This window comes from Lathyrus oleraceus, chromosome 7 (genome assembly GCF_024323335.1).
Source record: "Lathyrus oleraceus cultivar Zhongwan6 chromosome 7, CAAS_Psat_ZW6_1.0, whole genome shotgun sequence".
Taxonomy (NCBI): Eukaryota; Viridiplantae; Streptophyta; class Magnoliopsida; order Fabales; family Fabaceae; genus Lathyrus; species Lathyrus oleraceus.
This window is the reverse complement of record NC_066585.1, coordinates 44,187,538-44,210,662: the sequence shown is the minus strand read 5'-3', so window position 1 is coordinate 44,210,662 and position 23,125 is coordinate 44,187,538. Positions and strand designations below refer to the sequence as shown.

General features: G+C 40.4%; 1 protein-coding gene across 1 annotated transcript; it reads right to left on the bottom strand.

Annotated features, from left to right (window-relative positions):
• Nucleotides 1–11,575: 11,575 nt before the first annotated feature.
• On the bottom strand, nucleotides 11,576–13,769 carry LOC127101931 (sulfite exporter TauE/SafE family protein 3). Its single transcript, XM_051039357.1, has 10 exons — nucleotides 13,689–13,769; nucleotides 13,411–13,461; nucleotides 13,282–13,309; nucleotides 13,085–13,161; nucleotides 12,912–12,998; nucleotides 12,777–12,827; nucleotides 12,376–12,691; nucleotides 12,153–12,293; nucleotides 11,786–11,902; nucleotides 11,576–11,702 (listed from the first exon to the last, which is right to left on the bottom strand). Exons 1-9 carry the CDS (start codon nucleotides 13,767–13,769, stop codon nucleotides 11,844–11,846), a joined length of 891 nt encoding a protein of 296 aa, XP_050895314.1. The 3' UTR covers nucleotides 11,576–11,702; nucleotides 11,786–11,843.
• Between the last annotated feature and the right edge of the window lie 9,356 nt (nucleotides 13,770–23,125).

Here is a 23,125-nt window from a genome sequence, read left to right as displayed (position 1 = left end):
AAATCCTCCTCGCATAGTCTCTGTATGGGATGAGGCCAGGCTGATTTGTCTCCCATTCACCCTTAATCTGATTAACAATAAGGGCCAAATCACCATAAACATCAAGATGTTTGATCCTAAGATCAATACACTCTTCCAATCCCATAATACAGGCCTCATACTCTGCCATGTTATTCGTGCATTTGAAAGTTAGCCTTGTTGTAAAAGGAAAATGTGTGCCCTGAGGAGTAATAATCACTGCCCCAATACCATTTCCATATTGATTAACAGCGCCATCGAATACCATACCCCATCGGGAACCAGGCTCTGGCCCTTCATCGAGCATAGGCTCATCGCAATCTTTCATCTTCAAATACAGAATCTCCTCATCAGGGAAGTCGTACTGAACAGACTGATAATCCTCAATTGGTTGATGTGCCAAGTGGTCAGCCAAGATACTACCTTTAATAGCCTTCTGAGCTCGATACTCAATATCATACTCAGACAACAGCATCTGCCAACGGGCAATCCTCCCAGTTAAAGCAGGCTTCTCAAAGATATACTTGATTGGATCCATTTTGGATATCAACCAAGTCGCATGATTTAACATATACTGGCGTAAACGCTTAGCAGCCCAAGCCAAAGCACAACATGTCTTCTCAAGCATTGAGTACCGAGACTCACAATCGTGAACTTCTTACTCAAGTAGTATATAACATATTCTTTCCTCCCTGATTCATCTTGCTGACCAAGGACACAACCCATAGAGTCGTCAAGCACTGTCAAGTACATAATCAATGGTCTCCCTTCAACAGGAGGAGACAGAATTGGAGGCTCAGACAGATACTCTTTAATACTGTCAAAGGCCTTTTGGAAATCCTCGGTCCAATCATGACGCTGATCTTTCCGGAGGAGCTTGAATATAGGCGCACATGTGGCAGTCATATGGGATATAAATCTGGAAATATAATTCAAGCGGCCAAGAAACCCTCGGACTTGCTTCTCAGTTTTTGGCGAGACATCTCTTGTATTGCTTTGACCTTGGAAGGATCAACTTCAATACTTCTTTCACTGACAATAAAGCCCAATAACTTGCCGGAACGGACTCCAAATGTACACTTGTTAGGATTCAGACGGAGTTTGTACTCCCTCAAACGCTGGAAAAGCTTCAACAAGTGCTCTTCATGATCAACTTCCATTCTCAACTTCTCAATCATATCATCAACATATACCTCGATCTCCTTGTGCATCATATCATGAAACAAGGTAGTCATAGCTCGTTGATACGTGGCTCCGGCGTTCTTTAGACCGAAGGGCATCACTCGATAACAGAATATTCCCCAAGGTGTGATGAATGTTGTCTTCTCCATATCCTCGGGTGCCATTTTAATCTGATTATAACTGAAAAATCCATCCATAAATGAGAAGATATTGAATCTAGTTGTATTATCTACCAACATATCAATATGTGGCAGAGGAAAATCATCTTTCAGACTAGCTTTATTCAAGTCTCGATAGTCCACACACATTCGGACTTTTCCATCTTTCTTAGGCACAGGGACAATATTGGCCACCCATTAAGGATATGTAGAAGTCACCAGAAACCTCGTATCAATTTGCTTCTGAACTTCTTCTTTAATTTTCACTGCCATATCAGGATGAGTTCTTCTGAGCTTCTGCTTCACAGGCACACACTCAGGCTTCAAAGGCAGGAAATGTTGCACGATACCACTATCTAGACCAGGCATGTCTTCATACGACCAGGCAAAGACGTCGACATATTCTTGTAGCAACTCAACCAACCCCTTCTTGACAGACTCTTCCATGAGTGCCCCAATCTTCACCTCACGAACACAATCTTCAGACCCCAAGTTGACAGTTTCCAGATTCTCAAGATGCGGTTGAATGATCTTCTCCTCGTGCTCAAGCAGACGGGTGATCTCATCAGGAATCTCTTCAACATCATCTTCTTCGGCCTCAAATACAAGGAACTCAAAGTTGGGAGATGGTGTTGGATCATTATGTTCAATGGGTTTGATCAACCTGCATAATGATTTTGGATATAAAAGAGATTTCAGAATTCAAGCAAGGCAAATCATTATGCAGATGAAAAGATTGATTTTATTCTCTTTTTAGGGTTTTATGGTGATCACCAATTTCATGTAAAAAGAAAAAAGGAAAAATAATTTGGAAAAACAAACATTTAACATGTAATTTTTGAATGAATATCATTGCATTAATGTGCCAACAATGTCATCATTTCTCCCTTTGGCATGGGAGAAGGGTTTTTAAACAAAAGTGAACACATTACGTGGACTTATGGATAACTGTTGGAACATCAACAGCGACCCAATTATTGCAGATTCCTCCAGGGATGATGAAGTTGCCCAGATCTTCCTCATCATCATCTTCCACTATGGCAGCAGCCTGTTGGTCTTCAACAGTGTGGATGAAACCTCCACTCTAGAACAGCCCTCGTTCGTTGGAAACGCCTGAAGAGTACCTTATGCCAGCCCGGGATTTATTATCTTCCAGCTTAATCATTTGTCCTAAACCAGTAGTTGCACCATGCTCAATGGCCAACTTCGCATCATTGTAGGAAGCAAATGAAGAAGATCCTTTCCTTGAAGGCTCGACAATAGATAAGGCTTGGAATGGAGTCCCAACCTCATCCTCAACATCTATATAGGGAAAGGAAGATAAATGGCTAACCAAGAGAGCCTTCTCTCCCCCTATCACCACCAACTTTTTATTCTTAAAGAATTTCAACTTCTGGTGTAGGGTGGATGTCACGGCGCCTGCCTCGTGAATCCACGGTCTGCCAAGCAAGCAGCTATATGATGGGTGGATATCCATGACCTGGAAATCACTAGGTCCAATCTTGATCGGGAGTTCAACTTCACCGATCACAGTTTTCCTCGATCCATCAAAAGCTTTAACTACCACTCCACTCTGCCTCATGTGAGGCCCCTGGTATGAAAGTTTGGCCAGAGTAGATTTTGGCAACACATTGAGTGATGATCCTGTGTCTACCAACACATTATACAAGGCATCATCCTTGCAGTTCATAGAAATGTGTAGAGCCAAATTGTGGTCTTTTCCCTCCTCGGGAAGATCAGCATCGCAAAAGCTCAAATTGTTACAAGCAGTTATGTTTGCAACAATGCTATCAAACTGCTCAATTGTGACATCGTGATCCACGTATGCCACGTCCAACACCCTCTGCAAAGCTTCGCGGTGTGGCTCAGAATTCATCAATAAAGATAATACAGATATCTTTGATGGAGTTTGTAGCAACTGATCAACATTATACTCGCTCCTCTTGATGAGCCTCATCATCTCATCACAGTCCTCTTTCAAAATGCCATGCTGGCCAACCAGGACAGGAGTTTTAGTAGATTTATCAACAACGGCAGGGTCAACACCCTTAACAATAAGTGTCGGATTCGAAGAAGAAGTCCCCACAGGACCGGCAGGATGAACAGCAGTTCTCACAACGTCTTCGTGGGGTTTCGGCGGCACCGAGAAAACACGACCACTTCTGGTCACACCATTAACGTCTGATATACTCACAACAGAGGTGGAGGGCAACGACACCTCCTTCCCATCTTCCAGCATCATTGTGTTATACCTGTAGGGAACAGCTTTATCTGAGGAATACGGGACAGGGCCCACTGGCTTTATCACAAGAGTGGGAGAATCCTTCTTCTTGCTGCCATCATATTTGACAAGGTTATGGTATTCTGAATACAAGAGAAATTACATCGACTTCGTCCTCATTACGATTCTGAAGTACCTCAATCATACCCTGATCCAGCATCTCTTGGATGTCCTTCCTGACTTGTTGGCATCCTCTCTCGTTGACAGTGCACACCTGGCACCTGTCATGGTCATGCTCATAATGACTGTATCCATATAACAGTTTGTGCATCTCGACCAAAGATTGCCTGATATGATTGACATACAGGACTTTATATTTTCCAGGACAACCCAGGACCATGTTCACAGCAGCTTTCCCATGCTCGAGCAATGGGTTCTTCTTGACATTAGGACCTACGTCCTCGAAAAACAAAATCCCACTTCTAACAAGGTCTTGCACCTTGGTCTTCAGGGGATAGCAGTTCTCCACATCATGTCCGGGAGCACCGGAATGATATACACAGTGTAACTCAGGCTTGTACCACCACTGAGGGTTGGTCGGTACAGCGGGTGGGTCACGTGGAGTAATCAGCTTTCTATCTATCGGAGATGGATAGAGTTTAGCATAGGTCATCGGAATTGGATCAAAAGTGACCCTCTTCCTATCGTAGTTGGTGCTGGTATTATTGTTGTTTCGAGGCTAGTATGCCTGCTGTTGTGGACGATGTTGTTGTTGATAATGTTGTTGTTGTTGATGTTGAACTTCCCTGAAGGCAGGTGTTATATGAGCCACCTGGTGTTGGATAACGGCAGGGCGAACAGACTTCCTCTTCACAGAGAGTCTTCGTTTGATATGGGAAGACACAACATGTGCCTCTCCCTCCTTCTTCTTCGTAAAGCCCCCATATCGCTTTGCAGAAGAGCCTTCATCCTTAGATAGACGTCCTTCACAGACTCCTTCCTCTAGCCTCATTCCCATATTCACCATTTCGGTGAAGTCCCAGGGAGCACTAGCAATCATCCTCTCATAATAGAAAGAACTCAAGGTCTTCAAAAAGATCTTGGTCATTTCTTTCTCCTCGAGGGGGTGGCACGATCTGAGCGGCCAACTCACGCCACCTCTAGGGTTACTCCTTAAAAGTCTCCTTCTCTCTCTGGGACATCGCCCTCAGCTGGTCCCTATCGGGAGCCATATCCATGTTGTACTTGTATTGCTTGACAAAAGCTTCGCCAAGATCATTGAAGGAGCGGATGTTTGCGCTGTCCAGACCCATGTACCATCTGAGTGCAACATCGGACAGGCTGTCCTGGAAGTAGAGGATGAGAAGTTGATCATTGTCAGTCTGAGTCAACATCTTGCGAGCGTACATCACAAGATGGCTGAGAGGGCAAGTGTTTCCCTTATACTTTTCAAAGTCAGGCACTTTGAATTTAAAAGGGATTTTGACGTTGGGCACAAGGCACAACTCAGCAGCAGTTTTACCAAAGAGGTCCTTTCCTCTTGGAGTCTTCAGTTCCTTGCGCAGCTCAAGGAATTGGTCGTTCATGGAATCCATCTTCTCATAAACATCTGGGGCCTCAGATGGCTCAGAATGATAAATGGTGTCTTCGACTCTAGGTAAAGTATGCACAACGGCAGGTGGCACAACAAGGACCGGGCTAGATGCCGGCAAAGAAGCGAAGGTTGGAGCAAGACCCTCTAGTACGAAGTTTGCGGGCATTCCCGAAGGGAACCCGGCTGGCATAGTCGGCGCAAAGTGAGATGTGGCGGCAAGCACAGTTGAGGAAGCTACCTCTGAAATAACCGTCCTCGCGGGAGGAGTTGCAGGAGTTGGAGCTGATTGGCTCTGAGCAGCCAGTACTGACTCCATCATGGCAGTCAGCCTAGCTACTTCCTCTTTCAGTTCTCTGTTCTCTTGCTCTAGGTGATCCATCAGCTTTGGAAGATTTGCCCTGGTGTTATACCGGTGCGTCAGCTTGTCTTCAAAATAAATGAAGAGCAAAGAGTTAGACCACTGATCAAGAAGCTCTGAACAAAACCTGCTTATGCATATGATGCATGCAATGTTTGTGCATGTGATTTATTTTTATCAGAGGAACTTTATAGAGATCTATTTACAAATATTTGGAAATATTAATCTTTTAAGTCATATATGGAAATGCTCATAGCAATAATATTCGGAAAAAAATTTACACCAAAGAAGAAGTACAGTCTTGATAACCAAATACAATACAAGAAGAAAGGAAAATGAATATCCTATGGAACCCTAGAAACAATCGTCCAAAGCTCTCGAGATCGGAAGATAAGCTGCACGAACCCTCTTCACCTCTCTCTCATAGGCTGCCTCCATATCTGCCTTCTCCTTGACGAGTCGATCATACTTCCTCTTCCAAAACTTGGATGACTGAGGAAGAAGAGAAGTAACCACATCATCAGGCTCATCAATAACCTTATGCTCCAGAAATTCTATCACAACATCCTTATCTCTGAGTTGCTGAAGTAGCTCCTCTCGCTCATGGACCCGTGCACACGAACGGTCTTCATCTCTTAACTCCTTTACTCCTTGGTTAGGGAGGGTTGAAGGCCTAACCATAACCATAGGGGTAGGTCTCGGATAGTCATAGGGCATGCGGTACTCAGAAGCTCTCTTCCTCACCCAAGAGGTGTAGGGCTCCAAAGCAATACAATTCTTTGGACCAAGCTCTTTCCTTCCCTTCCTATGCATCTTGCGCCAAGCGCGAACCATTCTGCCCTTCAAGTTCTGGGGATCTTTACCCTCTTGAAAGAACACACCTTCTAACAAAATGTTATTAGGTTTATCCTTTAAGGGGAACCCAAGCTGACGGCGAGCCAAAATAGGGTTGTAGTTAATTCCACCGCATGTACCAAGAAGAGGCACATTGGGGAATTCACCACAAGAGTCAAAAATCTGGACACCATCATACACACGGTTATACCAAAAGATATCATCATTAGTGAGAGACATAAGTCTCGTAGACCACCATAGACATCCCTTGTTCTTCTTGAAGGCGAACGTCTGTGGCAAGTGCAAAATAAACCACTTGTACAACAGAGGCAAACAACACACAATGGTACCACCACCCTTTGCATTCCTCATGTGCAAAGAGAAATAAGTGTCACCCAATAGAGTCGGAACGGGATTAAGAGTAGAGAAAATCTTAATAGCGTTCACATCCACAAAGTTGTCGATGTTGGGAAATAACACTAGCCCATAGATGAGAAGTACAAATATGTCCTCAAAGGCGTCCTCACTCATGGCCTTCCCAAACAAAGTAGCTTAGGCAATAAGGAAATCAGATGGGAGACCTTGAATTCCACCTTTGGTAGTCATATGAGCACCAATATCAGATACATTTATGTGCAACAGATTAGCAATCTCTTGGGAAGAAGGAACTCTCTCCAAGCCACTGAACGGCAACTGATCCATGATAGGTATTCCCATAAGATAGGCATACTCCTCAAGCGTAGGCAAAAGATGGAAATTCGGAAAAGTGAAGCAACGGTACAGAGGATCGTAGAACAATACCAATACACTCATCAGACCTTCATCAACCTGAGTAGAAAGAATAGACAGAAGCTTCCCATGGAGAGCTTTGAACTCCAAGGGATCTAATACATAAGATGTCAAACTCCTTAACTCTTTCAAGTCGGGTTGTCTGAAACTGTACTTCTTTGTATTCCTTCTTTGCTTATCCATGTCTGAAAATTTGCAAATAGACCTCTTAAGTTCCTTGAAATTTTCTCATTGTTGATGATATGGATGCAAATGAATGCATGAATGCATGGATGCAACAATTACACTCAAGGATCAAGCAAGTCACACCACACAAAGGTCATGGGATGGCTCAAGTCATCCTCAATATCAATCATCCATTTTGGTGGATTATGGTTTACACCTTATCAACACCCAAGTCCATTGATTTTGAGGATATACGAGAACGGATCAACCGCGAATCAAGGGTTTGTTGCAAGTCACGAGCATGGAGTCTCGGTTAAGAACCACCCAAAGGGAGTGTACTATGGTTAAACCTGATAATCATGTTCTAAAAAGGTCCCCATAGTCATCATCTCATCTTTCGGATATTATTGGATAAAACGACTACTCGTATTTCAAAAATATTCTCAAGAGAGACTCTTATGAGTGTAGTATCGTGTAACAGTCGTATCAAATCTTACACTTGAACGACCTTCGCACTACGTCCTAAAATAGGTCAAGATGGGCTAGGTAATCTAAGGTCATTGGCTTCTAAAGTCTATATTGGAAAGAGTAATGCCTAACCACGACTACTCGTGTGACATTATTGATCCCAACATGACCTCCACCAAGTGAATGGGCTTGCAAGTCAACTTGCTAAGGAATAACTCCACACAAGTCAACAAGACTATGTCATTCTCCTATCATAAGTGCACTCGAGTTCGGGTATAGAACTCATCTCACAAGAGACCACCAAGCACACAAGCAATTGATATATCAAGCAATTCATACATTACAATCAATACAGTCATCCCAAATTTGCACAAAAAATATGTCACAAAATAAACATACAATACAACAAAGGCAAAAAGTAGGCTAAATCCACTAGGAAGCAACATGTCCCCAACAGAGTCGCCACTTTTCTGTAGCGGGGTATTCGTTACCTTGTGATTTATTGACTAAATCAAAAGTAAGCATACAATTCGAGTCGCCGCCACACTTCTATTTATCCAAAGAAAAGGTTAGAAAGATGTAGCGGGGTATTCGTTACCATTAGAGATATTGACTAAATCCAAGGTAAATCATACAAGTCGAGTAGCCACTGCACTTCTATTTATCCAAAGGAATGGTTAGAAAGCGAACAAAAACCTAAAAGTTATATCGAATCAAAAACTAGTAAAAATGTCAGAGATCTGGGTAAGGGGGTTGGTTATGCAATGGGAAGGTGTTAGGCACCCAAAGCATCCTAGGTACTCCTAGGGAGCCCTTTTCACATTTGTTGCAAAGGTTGTTGTTTTTTTTTTGAAAATTTATTTGTGCAAACATGATTGAAGGGATGAGAAAAGCGTGTATGTTTATCTAATGTACTACTTACTAAAAGAAGGGTCAAAAGAAAATGACTCGTACGGACGTCGCATCCACTACATACGTATCCCATATGAATCTGAGAATCAGAGTCTTCGTAGCTCGGCTACCTATGGGTTAAAGAGGAGTGTGCTCGCTATGACATCGCGTCTTATGCCTACGTATCTCATCTGGGATGAAAATCAGAGCAAAACGTAGTTCGACCACCTATGGGGTAAGGGTTGTGTTTTGGGGTGAACGACGTTACTACGCAATCTACCGGATGCTCGACCTTTGGAGACTTACTCGCCTGTAGTAGAAGGAGATAACGTGTTCTCAGGAGAAGAAAAATCAATGAGTTTGGGGTGTTTAGGGATGCTCATGCAAAAAGGCAGTCCTAGATGAAGGAACCGCGCTACCTTAAATGACATGCCATGAGAGGCTATACGAAACCTAAGAAATTGGTAACATGCGGGAAAAGTAAAGGGATCGAGAGATCTACCGTACGGATAAAGATCTGAAGTAACAGCAATTAAAGAGATAAGAAACCCAGAGATCTCTCAAGCTAGCACCATCAAAGAAAGTGAGTCAGTACAGGTAATCGGAATAAACCTCCAGGTGGTATCCCACAAATAAAGTGGAACACCAGGCAATCCATCTCTGCAAGAGTCATATGAGCCCTCACAAAACAAAACTCAACAAACAGGTTAGAGAAACAAGATAGGGTAATCAAGAGTTGCCCCCAAATCAAAATGTAACCACATGAATCATGCCATTAAAATTCACAAAAAGCTCACAAAAAGCAACCAAGGGTAGGAGGCCTAAACCTCTTGTCAAACACATGCATCAAAAGAGTATCAAATTCACCCATAATACCTAATACATTCAGAGCATTCAAATTAAAAGCATAAAGTAATGGGAATAAGGCAAACCTGACTGGAGAGATCGAATGAAATTGAATTGCCCGGTTGGGTTTGCAAAGCACTCTTAGGGTTTATATGAGAGGGAATTGGTTCTTTGCCGATGAGTTCCCTTCAGTCTCTGGAGGTTGCTCTAAACTCTGTTAGCTCTTCTCTCACTATCTTTTTCCCTGCCAGGGTAATAGGAATAGAATGTTTTTTGTTTCACTGAAACTCTGAATTTATAACCTGATTTTTGTGGACCTGTGGGCTCAAATGAGAGAGGTCCAAGTCCAAAATTTTTCTGTTATATTTTATTTATTTATTTATTATTTTATTTATTTATTTATTTATTTATTTATTTATTTATTTATTTTCGTTCTTCGTTTTTCGTTCTTTTTTTTTTTCGTTTTTCGTTCTTTTTTAAACACGTGGGCTTCGCCTAGCGAACATGACAGCTCATGAACAAACTTTTGCTCCTTCAAGATTAACGTTTTGACTGACGAATAGACCCCATTTGAACCTGTTGGAAGTATCTCAAGCCATTCCCTTGTGTTGATTGATCATCTAAATAGAACCCACAAAGGGTCTTGGATGATACTCAAGCTTCAAACAAAAGATGTTAGTGACACATTTTTGTGCTTTTGGTTAGTAAACAAAAGTAAGAGAAATAATGATGTATAATTCAAGCATGCTTGGTGATCTCAAACCAATCACAAGGAGTCCCACCCAAAGGCAAAGGGAACCAAGATGCTAAAGATCCTTGAGGCAATGCAAATGCAATGTTATGATGCCATGAGGGATCTTAGCACTACAACAAACAAGACCTTAGACAGCGCTTTTTTTAGCCTTAGACAGCGCTTTAAAGCGCTGTCTAAACCTCCGCTGCTAAAGGTTTAGACAGCGCTTTTTTAAATCTTAAAAGCGCTGTCTAAGCCCCCCCCCCCCCCCCTTAGACAGCGCTTTGGCCAAAAGCGCTTTATAAGACCCTCTTATTTTAAATTTTTTAGGTATACCTTAGACAGCGCTTTTCAAAAGCGCTGTCTAAGCCCCACCCCCTTAGACAGCGCTTTGGCCAAAAGCGCTTTCTAAGACCCTCCTATTTTAATTTTTTAGGTATACCTTAGACAGCGCTTTTCAAAAAGCGCTGTCTAAGCCCCCCCCCCCCCCCCCCCCCCTTTAGTTTTTAAAACCTATAAATAAAAAATAATTTTGTAAAACTAAACTATCAAACAAATTTTATAATTTTGAAATTGTAAAAACTAAAAAATAATTTTACAAAATCAAATCAAAGAAATCCTTACTGTTTATCATATAAATATTTAAGTGTAAATTATTTCCATAATATAAAATGTTAAACTATTTTCACCAGAACTACACTTTATAAACTACTATATATAATCTCATAAGTATTAATATAAACAAATAAGCTTTAGAAAATCCAAATAGGCTCAAAATAACACCCACATCATCTTTTTTTTTACTAATGTATAAACTATTAATTGTTGGACCATACTTTTAAAAATTTAAAATATTCATAATTTAACACAGACAATTAAAAATATCATACCATAATAACTTATTTTTCACACAGAATACAACTAAAACCTTAGTTTTCTTTTAATATGAAGAACAAGAATCAGGACCTTCTAAACGAATATAGTCATACATTATTCCCTGAAAGCGTGCCAAAGGACCAAAAGCCATAGTTTGTGTTAGAAAAATAGTATTATCTCCATTGAATAGCAAAAGACTTGGTACATCAATGTTGAATAGCCAATAAAGTCCATGAATGCCATGTCTCCCTATTGCATAATCTTTTCCAATAACTCCAGTACTAAATATTGGAGGATCTTGTTTAACACTGTTCACTCGAACCTTTAAATTCGAAACCAAAAATATTTGAATGAGCCATGATAATATAAAATATAGGTATTTTATAAGTTCATGATTATATTGTAAAAATAATTGAATGTGTTTTATCATCATGTTCCTTACCTGTAATTCAGAGACATTTGCACTTGCAAGAGCCAATCGCAATTTATATATTTCATCTTTTTCCACGTCATCTAGGTTAAACTTTATTTGCCATGTAGTTCCTTCATAAATATCTTCATTTTTCTTTCTGTATTTCATATACATAATAACAATTAATCTATGTGAATAAAAAATAGAACCGATCTTTAAACTTATTATTTTTAAGTGTACCTTGTAACCTGTGCATAGAACCAATCTTTTGTGTAGTCACTAACACCAACAGTATAAATCAAATCTTCATTTGGATATAACTCTGCATACCTTTCCCACAAGCCATACTGCCTATACCTGTGATTAATCAACCAAACTTATTAAAACAAGTTAAAAAATAGCTTAAAATTTCCACATTGTGGAGAATTGCAAAGCAGCTATTACAATGACTGTGGTTTAAAACCTTGATAAGCAGCAAGCACCATTAAAGATACATCAAATAGAATACAAATGCAATGAAAGAACAAACAGCAAAAGAACTTCAACACAGTAAAATCAAACTTTAAAATATAGAAACTAATTCAAGATAGAGATAATAAGTACTCACCTAGTGCAATTGCACTAACAAGAATTGTGAAGGATAAGACAAAGATAATCAAAGAAGCTCTTTGAAAGATATTGACAAGCCTGTCAATTATTTTCTGTCCTATGTATGCTGCAATTGTAGCCACAATGGTAAGATACAGAGCTGCAAATCACCACGAAAGATACATATTAGTATAACTAGTTGAATTTTATGATGACTTATGAAACATGACATTCAATTTTACCATAAGGAACCGGAAATCGATTCAAGAGAAAATATTGCGCAACCGATATAGATGCTGTGAATGTCATTCCTAATGTGGCCGTGGCACTTGCTACCTGAGGCGCGATTCCGAATTCGATAAACAAAGGACCCATGACAAATCCACTACCTACACCAAGAAGTCCACCCAATATTCCAGCTAGCAAAGCACATGAAAGTGATACAATCAGAAGATGCAAAGGCCAATGTGTGCCATGATCTTGCTTAGAAACTGTAATCTTCTTCCCTTGATATAGGCCTATTGCTTGGTACATTGAAACCCCAACAGTAACTGGTGTCTATAAAAACAACAAAATTTAAAGCCTAAAATTTTGTAACTAATTGTCAATTCGAAAATTTCAATATTTGAGTTAAAAATCTCACCTGTAACAAAGTTAGTAACCAGTATTTGATTGAACATGTAGCTGTATAATTCTGTTACAAATTTAGCTTTTATTAATCATGAATCCGTAGTAGTATTTCTATTTCGATGGTCGAAAATCTAGATTAGAAAATTACCTTGGCAATCTGCAAGAGAAGAACTGCAATCCAAACAAAACAAAGAAGTCCAAATTTCTTCCATTGAATGTTGCTAAGAATGGTACCCTACATACATAATTGAATTTATCTATTACAATTAATCAACAAGTTGCTATATTACATAAAGACAAAAGCTATTAAAATAAGCTTACTTGATTAATTTTCTTCTGAGGCTCATCATCTGGACAACTAGGAAGATACTTGTATTCAACATCTTCATTGCTAGTGGCTGAAAAAGAAAATAAGTCATTTTCATATAAATAATTGATTTTCAGATATCTACTGATTTTGTCTCTTGTGACACCATGTGGAGTGGTTTAATTCAAATCCAATTAACCTAATCTCTCACCAGTGGACTCTAAATGCTTCACAAACTCCTGTGTGATTCCAAAAGATTGAAGGAAAAAAGTTAGAGATTATTCTTCATGTTGCACATGAAAATCACTTAAAAGTATTAAAATATGCAATATTTATGAACCTCTTTCACTATGGTTTCTTTTTTCCATGTGGATAGACCCTTGCTGATGCACTACCCAACAATCTAGTGGGTGCTTTTGTCTAAAATTTACAACTTATGTTTTCACTGAAGGAAAGTAAGAATTGTAATGTTTTCTCTGAAAAATAAGAAAAGAGAGTAAGGTAAAAGATTCATCTTCTGTTACTAATGCAAGTCGTCTTGAAAATTTGTTTATTATAGCTAAGATTCATTCTCTGCTATGGCAACTTGCACGCATCTGTGTTGTCTTTTGCTTTTGCCTTAAATTTTCCAAGCATTTCATCAACAGTTCTGCATCTACACTGGTTTCCTGGCCGGATTACATCACCATAAACAGCCATGTCAAACATTGATGAAAATTATTAGGTTTCTCTCTAATTGTAAAAAATTTAGCATCAAACATTTTCCTAAAAGAACAAGATGGCTAAAAGTAGTTGTGTGGAAGATATAGAACTCACAAATCAATATCAGCCAAAATGAAGCACTGGCTTTCAATATAGCATTCCATGTCAAAAGTCAAAACATAACATCCATCCATGGCCAAATTCATATGCAGCACATAAAGCCAAGAAAAACAAATTACAGGAATAACCCCTCACTTAACACACACACAGAAAATGGGAGCAAAAGAAGGCGCTACAAAATACTACTAACATTTGGTTCTCCTCTAATAGCATACAATAAAGAACTCTTTATTGGTAAAATGCATACAATAGGTTAAAGGACATGTTCAATGTTAAAAAAAAGACAGATAAAGGGCCATGCTTGCTTACCAGTAAAATTAATATCACAAGAGTAGCCTTTCAACTTGTCCGAATCAATCTGATATTTGTCCGATTTCAATCTATTAACTCTTGATTGAAGTATTTGGCAATTATCGGCTGTTGATTCACCACCTACAATACAATTTCACATGTCAAATAGATCAATTATCAAAATAAAAAACTTGGATAACATTGTTATATGGTACTTTTTGTGCTTCACTAGTTCTATCTACAAAGCTGCATCTTAGGCTACACTTCTACATTCCATACTCCCATTGTTCTCTTTAGATAACAAAAATATTCAGCAATTTCAGTTATACTTCAAAATTCAAACTTCTAAGTTCTAGTTAATTCAAAATATGAGGAACAAAAGCTGGACAGAAAAGATCAAAATCATATAAGGAGGACCCAGAAGAAACCATATGCGAAACATAAACCTGAAATCTCGGCCAAAGATGCAGCTTACGAATATGCAAACACTTCATAGTTCTCTCCGCCTTCGCAAAACCCGAAACCATCGCTTGTGGCCTATCGGAGAAAACACGAACAAACGCACTTCGATTGAGAGAACGAAAAATCCTAACAATAAAAGCTTCAGTGGAAGTCTTCGAAACGGAATGAGCGTTGAGGATGATGAGTCCGGAGATAATTGAGGCAGGTAGTTTATTAGTGAGAAGATCAACGATGAGGATTCTAGGGGTAATGAAACAGACGGAGCCGGAAGAGTAGAGGGAGTGGCGGTGGTTAACGGGGAGGTCGGCGGTGATTTCGACGGGGACTTGGTAGAATTGGGGGTTTAGGGTTTTGAGATGGAAATTGATTTTGGATTTGAGAGTGGCGGAGGAAGGAGATAGAATGAGAAGTGTTCCCTGAGAAGTGGAGTGAAGAAGGAGAAGAGATGAAATGAGTTTCGATAGAGAGAGACCTGAAGAGAGAATGACGAGACCGCCATTGGTGTCTTCGAGAAGTTCTGTGATTATGTGTTATGTGATTATGAGTTTCCAAAAGCGCTTTCTAAACCCCCCTTAGACAGCGCTTTTGGTTTTATTTTTTTTTTTAATTTAAAGACTTTAGACAGCGCTTTATCAAAAGCGCTGACTAAGGTATATATTTAAAAGCGCTTTCTAAAAGCGCTGTCTAAGGGGGGTCTTAGACAGCGCTTTTAGAAAGCGCTGTCTAAGACCCCCCCTTAGACAGCGCTTTCATTATTTTTTTGGAACATTTTCCGTGTTTTATTTTAATTTTAACCTTAGACAGCGCTTTCTTTTAAAAGCGCTGTCTAAGATGCGCTGTTAAAAGTCATTTTTGGCGTAGTGTAGGGTCAAAATTGGGGTCTTACAAATGCCCCTATTTAAGGTCATTCTAGCCGGAGAAGTGAAGGTTAAAATCTTCGTCTCGACGGGGTAGAATGGGCTTAAATAATAACAAAGAGACGAATTTTGGTCCCTAAGAGACCTCATGATGCAAATGTAGGTATGAAAAATGGTAGCACTCTGTGGAGATATGTGTCCACAAAAGCAAAGAAATCAGAAGCCACTGATAATCCATATGAGCAATTCACTCCATGGGAAAAAGACCCTAGGGACTCTCCTGGGGATAGAAAAGGGATAAAAATGTGCGAGCAGGTCACGACTCAAAGCGTGGGGAACATAATTTCAAAGGGAAAAGATCCAATGGAAAGACTCGAGCTGACTCGAAGATGCATGTATTGGGGAATATGCCAATACAGCAAAAAATTATCCACAGCGGATACTTCGGATAAAATCTGGATGAAAACAATCCACTAAGGGACTTCGCTGGGGATGTCCACAAGGACACTCCTGGGGAAGCAGCGGGACGAGGTATTACCGGTTACTGGGTAATAAGCTCAAGGAGACATGTGATCTGAACGCCAGGTATGAGGGTGAGAGATACAACATGCTCAGGAAGAGATGAATATCCAAGACCGGTATAAGGGTGGGAGATATCAAAACTTCAAAACGTCTGAGGAAAACCTAAAAGGTATACTTCAACTCAGGGATTCTGACTCCACAGGGGACAAAAAGTCATAATAGGGAGCAGAGAGGAAGGAACACCAGGGATACCGGTTACTGGGCATATAATAGGTGACCAACCAAGGCGTGAATTGGGGAATATTCCCAAAAAACTCATCATCCAAAAGAGGGCTAAAAGCAAACTCGATTATAGGATGGATATTCGACTCCACAAAGGGGATACAAATCTTACTCAATTGGGGAAGAACAAAAGGCTTCAGACCCGAGAGTGCATGAGATATACTATCTATTACCGTCAGAACATAGATAATATACTCGCATGGACGATTATCCACAACCGGTTACTGGGTTAATAAAGGATAAATCGACCGAAAAGAAAAGGCATCGGGATACCGAAACTAGGTATATAATGATGACCAATTCAGGGGAGAAACAATCGTCACCAACAACAACAAGGTAGATGAGAGATGAGCCGCTGGGGATAAATTGCGTAATCAGGGAAATTATCCAAGCAGATGAGGGGATATCATCACCGAATATTGGATGAAGATAACTGTCACCAATTAAAGATGAGCAAAAATAGTTACTCTGCAAAAAGGGAAGAAATAGGGTTTACAACTACCGCTATGAGGGTAGAGAAACACAGACTCCGCCGGGGATAATAATTACTAATTATTGAGCAATTATTCATTTACCACGGGGAAACAGGAAAAGAGTCTCAAGAGACCGATCTAGGATCAAACTAGATAGGCACACCAAATCAAGACTTGTCCCGGTGAGGATATAACTCAATGGGGAAAACCATCCCAATATATGTGTCGGGAAGGAACAAAAACAATCGACATCCACGAGGATATAACCTGGTGGGGAATATGGAAGAAAGGATAGACGCTTTCTGCCTATGGAGCTGACTCTATATGGAGAGATCAGACACACACGTCTGCTTGGGGAAGTATATCACCAAATAACAGGAGACAGCAAACAACGATATATGGCAAAGAATGCAACATGAATATCTGAATGTTATAATTATGCATGAATATGCGTGGTTTATGTATGATGTATGCTGACAGACAGACATATCTAACACAACCAGGTCCAGGAATCAACCACCCGGTACTACATCTCAAGAGAGAAAGCCAAGTTCACCGGGGAGTATCCAATCTGCTGGGGATCAGAGATACCAGGAAGCAAAGAACTCTGCAAGGGATGAATCATCAATCATTCCAGCTGGGGACGAGAGTTATCACAGACAAGGTCCACCACACCAACAACTCTACTAGGGAATTTATCCGAGGAGATAAAGGATTTATCGGGATCAACCACCAAATACCGCTCTTGCCCAAAGAGATCCAAGCTGCTGAGGAAGAAAGATTGCTACTCTGCTGAAGGGAAGAGAGGTGACTCTCAACAAGCAATCCACTTGGTAGGATAAACCACAAGGGGTTCCGGAGGGAGGAGATACAGTCATGCCAGGAATATGGACAAAAATCTTACCCTGTTGGGGATCGTGCCACCCTTGGGAGAGCACTGAGGATCTCCTAAGTATCCTTTCGTCATTGTGAATGTTCACTTTGTTTAAAAACAAATTATAAAAAATTTGATCGTTTAAAACAATGATATTTTCTTAATCAAAATATGCAAAACATTTGTTGAATAGAAACAGATAAGAGTGCCAATAATTGGATAAAAGGCTCAAATTTATTTGATAGAATGGTAGTCTGCGAATGACAAGACTCCATAGATCTTTACAAATTTGAAATTGGTGATATATATTGGAAAAGGGCTACATTGAACATAATGACCATTTCTCCACCAATTCTGAATCCGATGTATTCGAAGCTTTGGCTGATAATGAGCAAGGATCTCTGACGGATGACAGTTGTAGAACAAAGTCTTGTCAGGATGCAGTTACTTGCCAAATCCCTAATTTTTGCCTAGATTGCCCCAGGACGAGGTACTCAATCTAGCGGGATACATATATCATTATATATTTTTTGTGTCTCTAACTTTTGCCTGGATCTCCCTTTCGGGTTTTCAATCCACCGAGACGCTCATTTTTGCCTAAGCCGCCCTTTCGGGTTGTCAACTTAGTGAGCTATTCAGTTTTTTATTTTTTAGGCGAAGTATTTCTTGACTGCATCTGAATTCACAGGACGAGTGAAATCCTCCCCATCCATAGTTGTAAGTATTAAAGCACCGCCTGAAAAGGCTCTCTTAACAACATATGGACCTTCATAGTTTGGAGTCCACTTGCCCCTGGAATCGGGCGCGAAAGACAAGACTTTCTTGAGCACAAGGTCACCTTCTCGGAACACACGAGGCTTGACCTTCTTATCAAAAGCTTTCTTCATTCTCTGCTGATATAGCTGACCATGGCACATGGCAGTCAATCTCTTCTCTTCAATCAAGTTTAGTTGGTCATAACGACTCTGAACCCATTCAGCATCAGTCAACTTGGCTTCCATCAAGACTCTCATTGATGGGATCTCCACCTCTACAGGGAGAACAGCCTCCGATCTTGACTTAGCGATCATATCGTCAACGTACACCTCAATCTCCTTATGCATCATGTCATGGAATAAGGTAGTCATAGCTCGTTGATACGTGGCTCCGGCGTTCTTCAAACCGAAGGGCATCACTCGATAATAGAATGTTCCCCAAGGTGTGATGAATGTTGTCTTCTCCATATCCTCGGGTGCCATTTTAATCTGATTATATCTGGAAAATCCATCCATAAACGAGAAGTCATTGAATTTAGCCGTATTGTCTACCAACATATCAATGTGTGGTAGAGGAAAATCATCTTTTGGGCTAGCTTTATTCAAGTCACGGTAATCCACGCACATTCAGACTTTTCCATCTTTCTTAGGCACGGGCACAATATTGGCCACCCATTGAGGATATATAGAAGTCACCAGGAACCCCGCATCAATTTGCTTCTGAACTTCCTCTTTGATCTTCACTGCCATATCAGGATGAGTTCTTCTGAGCTTCTGCTTTACAGGCATGCACTCAGGCTTTAGAGGTAGGAAATGTTGCACAATATCAGTATCTAGACCAGGCATGTCTTCATATGACCAGGCAAAGACGTCAACATATTCTCGTAGCAACTTAATCAACCCCTTCTTAACAGATTCTTCCAGAAGTGCCCCAATCTTTACCTCTCGCACACAATCTTCAGACCCCAAGTTGAATGTTTCCAGATTCTCAAGATGCGGCTAAATGATCTTCTCTTCATGCTCAAGTAGCCGGGTGATCTCATCAGGAATCTCTTCAACATCATCTTCCTCTGCCTCAAATACAGGGAATTCAAAATTGGGAGATGGTGTTGAGTCATTATGTTCAATGGGTTTAGAAATCAACCTGCATAATGATTTTGGATATGAAAAGATTTAGAATTCAAATAAGGCAAATCATTATGCAGATGAAAAGATTGATTTTATTCCATTTTGAGGTTTTATGTGATCACCAATTTCATGCAAAAGCGAAAAGGGAAAATAAATGGAAAAACAAACATTTAACATGAATTTATTGAATGAAAATATCATTGTATTTATGCGCCATCAATGTCATCACTCCTCCTTTTGGCATGGGAGAAGGGTTTTCAAACAAAGTGATTATTACGTTGACTTATGGACAACTGTTGGAATATCCACAGCGACCCAATTGTTGCAGACCCCTCCAAGGATGATGAAATTGCTAGAATCCTTTGTATCTTCTTCTAAAACGGCAGCAGCCTCCTCATCTAGACCAGTGTGGATGAAACCTCCACTCTTGAATAACCCTTGCTTGTTGAAAGTACCAGAAGAAAAATCTATGCCAGCCCGGGACTCGTGCTCTAAGTGATCCATCAGTCTTGAAATATTGGCTCTAGTGTAGTACCGGTGAGTCAGCTTGTCTTCAAAATAAATGAAGGACACAGATTTAGACCACAGGGCAAGGGACCGGAAACAAAACCTGCTTATGCATATCATGCTTGTGCATATGATTTGTTTTTTTATATTTCAAAGGAACTTTAGAGTTTTATTTGCAAATTCTGGAAATATTAAGCATTTTATCATATATGGAAATATCTCATCAAATAATATCAGGGAAAAGAAGTGCAGCATCATCAATCATATACAAGAGAAAAGGAAAATAATCATCCTATGGATCCCTAAAAACAATCATCTAAAGCTCGGGACACAGGAAGATAAGATGTGCGAAGCCTCTTCACCTCCCTCTCGTAGGCTGCCTTCATATCGGCCTTCTCTTTGACGAGTCGATCATACTTCCTCTTCCAGAACTTAGAAGACTGAGGAAGTAGAGAAGTCCATACATCATCAGGGTCATCAATAACCCGATGCTCAAGAAACTCAATCAACGCATCCTTCTCCTTAATCTGCTGAAGCAACTCTTCACGTTCACGGATCCAGGCACGTGAACGGTCTTCGTCTCTCAACTCCTCTACTCCTTGATTAGGGAGGGTTGAAGGCCCAGCCATAATCATAGGTGTAGGTCTCGGATACTCGTAAGGCATGAGATACTCAGACGCCCTCTTCCTAACCCAAACAGTGTAAGGCTCCAAAGCGATGCAATTCTTAGGACCCAACTCCTTCCTTCCTTTCTTGTGAATCTTGCGCCAAGCGCGGACCATCCTAGCTTTCAAGCCTTGGGGATCTTTACCATCCTGAAAGAATACACCCTCTAACAGAATGTTATTGGGTTTATCCTTTAGGGGGAACCCAAGCTGCCGACGTGCCAAAATAGGATTGTAGTTAATCCCACCACATGTACCAAGAAGAGGTACATTGGAGAATTCGCCACAAGAGTCAATAATCCGCACACCATCATACACATGGTTATACCAAGAGATATCATCATTAGTGAGAGACATAAGTCTCGTGGACCACCGTAGACATTCCTTGTTCTCCTTGAAAGCGACCGTCTGAGGTAAGTGAGAAATAAACCACTTATACAATAGAGGCAAACAACACACAATGGCGCCACCACCCTTTGCATTCCTCATATGCAAAGAGAAGTAGGTATCGCCCAACAGAGTCGGAACGGGATTAAGAGTAGAGAAAATCCTAATAGCGTTCACATCCACAAACTTGTCGATGTTGGGGAATAACACTAGCCCATAGATGAGAAGTACAAATATGGCCTCAAAGGCGTCCTCACTCATGGCCTTCCCATACATAGTAGCTTGAGCAATGAGGAACTCAGAAGGGAGACCTTGAATTCCACCTTTGGTAGTCATATGAGCATCAACCAGAGATTCATCTATGTGTAGCATGCCTGCTATCCCTTGAGAAGTAGGAATCCTTTCCAAGCCACTGAACGGCAACTGATCCAGAACAGGTATACCCACAAGATAAGCATACTCCTCAAGGGTAGGCAAAAGCTGGAAATCCGGAAACGTGAAGCAACGGTACAAGGGATCATAAAACTGCACCAATACACTCACCAATCCTTCATCCACCTGAGTAGTCAGAAGAGGAAGAAGCTTCCCAAAACGAGCCTTGAAACCCAAAGGATCTAATACATAGGATGTCAAATTCCTTAACTCTTTCAAATCTGGTTGCCTGAAGCTGTACTTCTTTGTATTCCTTCTTTGTCTTTCCATGTCTGAAAATTTTGCAAATAAACCCCTTAAGTTCCTTGAAAATTTTCTTATTTATTGATGATATGGATGCAAATGGGTGCATGAATGCATGAATGCAACAATCACACTCAAGGATCAAGCAAAGAACACCAAACAAAGGTCATGGGATGGATCATGTTATCCTTAATATCAATCATCCATTTTGGTGGATTATGGTTTACACCTTATCAACACCCAAGTTCCATTGATATTAAGGATTCATGAACAGATCAACCATGAATCAAGGGTTTGTTGTAAGTCACGAGCATGGAGTTAGGTTAAGAACCACCCAAAAGGGAGTGTACTAGGGTTTAAACCTGCCAAACATGTTCTACAAAAGGTTCCCATAGTCATCATCCCATCTTTTGGATATTATCGGAGGAACGACTACTCGTATTCCAAAAATATTCTCAAGAGAGACTCTTATGAGTGTAGTATCGCGTAACAATCGTATCGAATCTTACACTTGAACGACTTTCGCAATACATCCTACGAATAGGCCAAGATGGGTTTGGTAAACTAAGGTCCTTAGCTTCTAAGGTCTATATTGGAAAAAGTAATGTCTAACCACAACAACTTGTGTGACATTATTGATCCCAACATGACCTCCACCAAGTGAATGGGCTTGCAAGTCAACTTGCTAAGGAATAACTCCACACAAGTCGACAAGACTATGCCATTCTCCTATCCTAAGTGCACTCGAGTCCGGGTATAGAACTCATCTCACAAAGATCACCAAGCATACAAGGAATTAATATCAAGCAATTCAATCATTACATACAATACAGTAATCCCAAATTGCACAAAAATATGTCACACACAAAAATATACAATACAATACAACAAATATGAAAAGTAGGCAAAACCCACTAGGCAAATTTTCATCCCCAGCAGAGTCGCCACTTTTCTGTAGCGGGGTATTCGTTACCATTAGAGATATTGACTAAATCCAAGGTAAATCATACAAGTCAAGTCGCCACCGCACTTCTATTTATCCAAAGGAATGGTTAGAAAGCGAACAAAAACCTAAAAGTTTTATCGAATCAAAAACTAGTAAAAATGTCAAAGATCTGGGTAAGGGGGTTGGTTATGCAATGGGAAGGTGTTAGGCACCCAAAGCATCCTAGGTACTCCTAGGGAGCCCTTTTCACATTTGTTGAAAAGGTTGTTGTTTTTTTTTTGAAAATTTATTTGTGCAAACATGATTGAAGGGATGAGAAAAGCGTGTATGTTTATCTAATGTACTACTTACTAAAAGAAGGGTCAAAAGAAAATGACTCGCACGGACGTCGCATCCACTACATACGTAT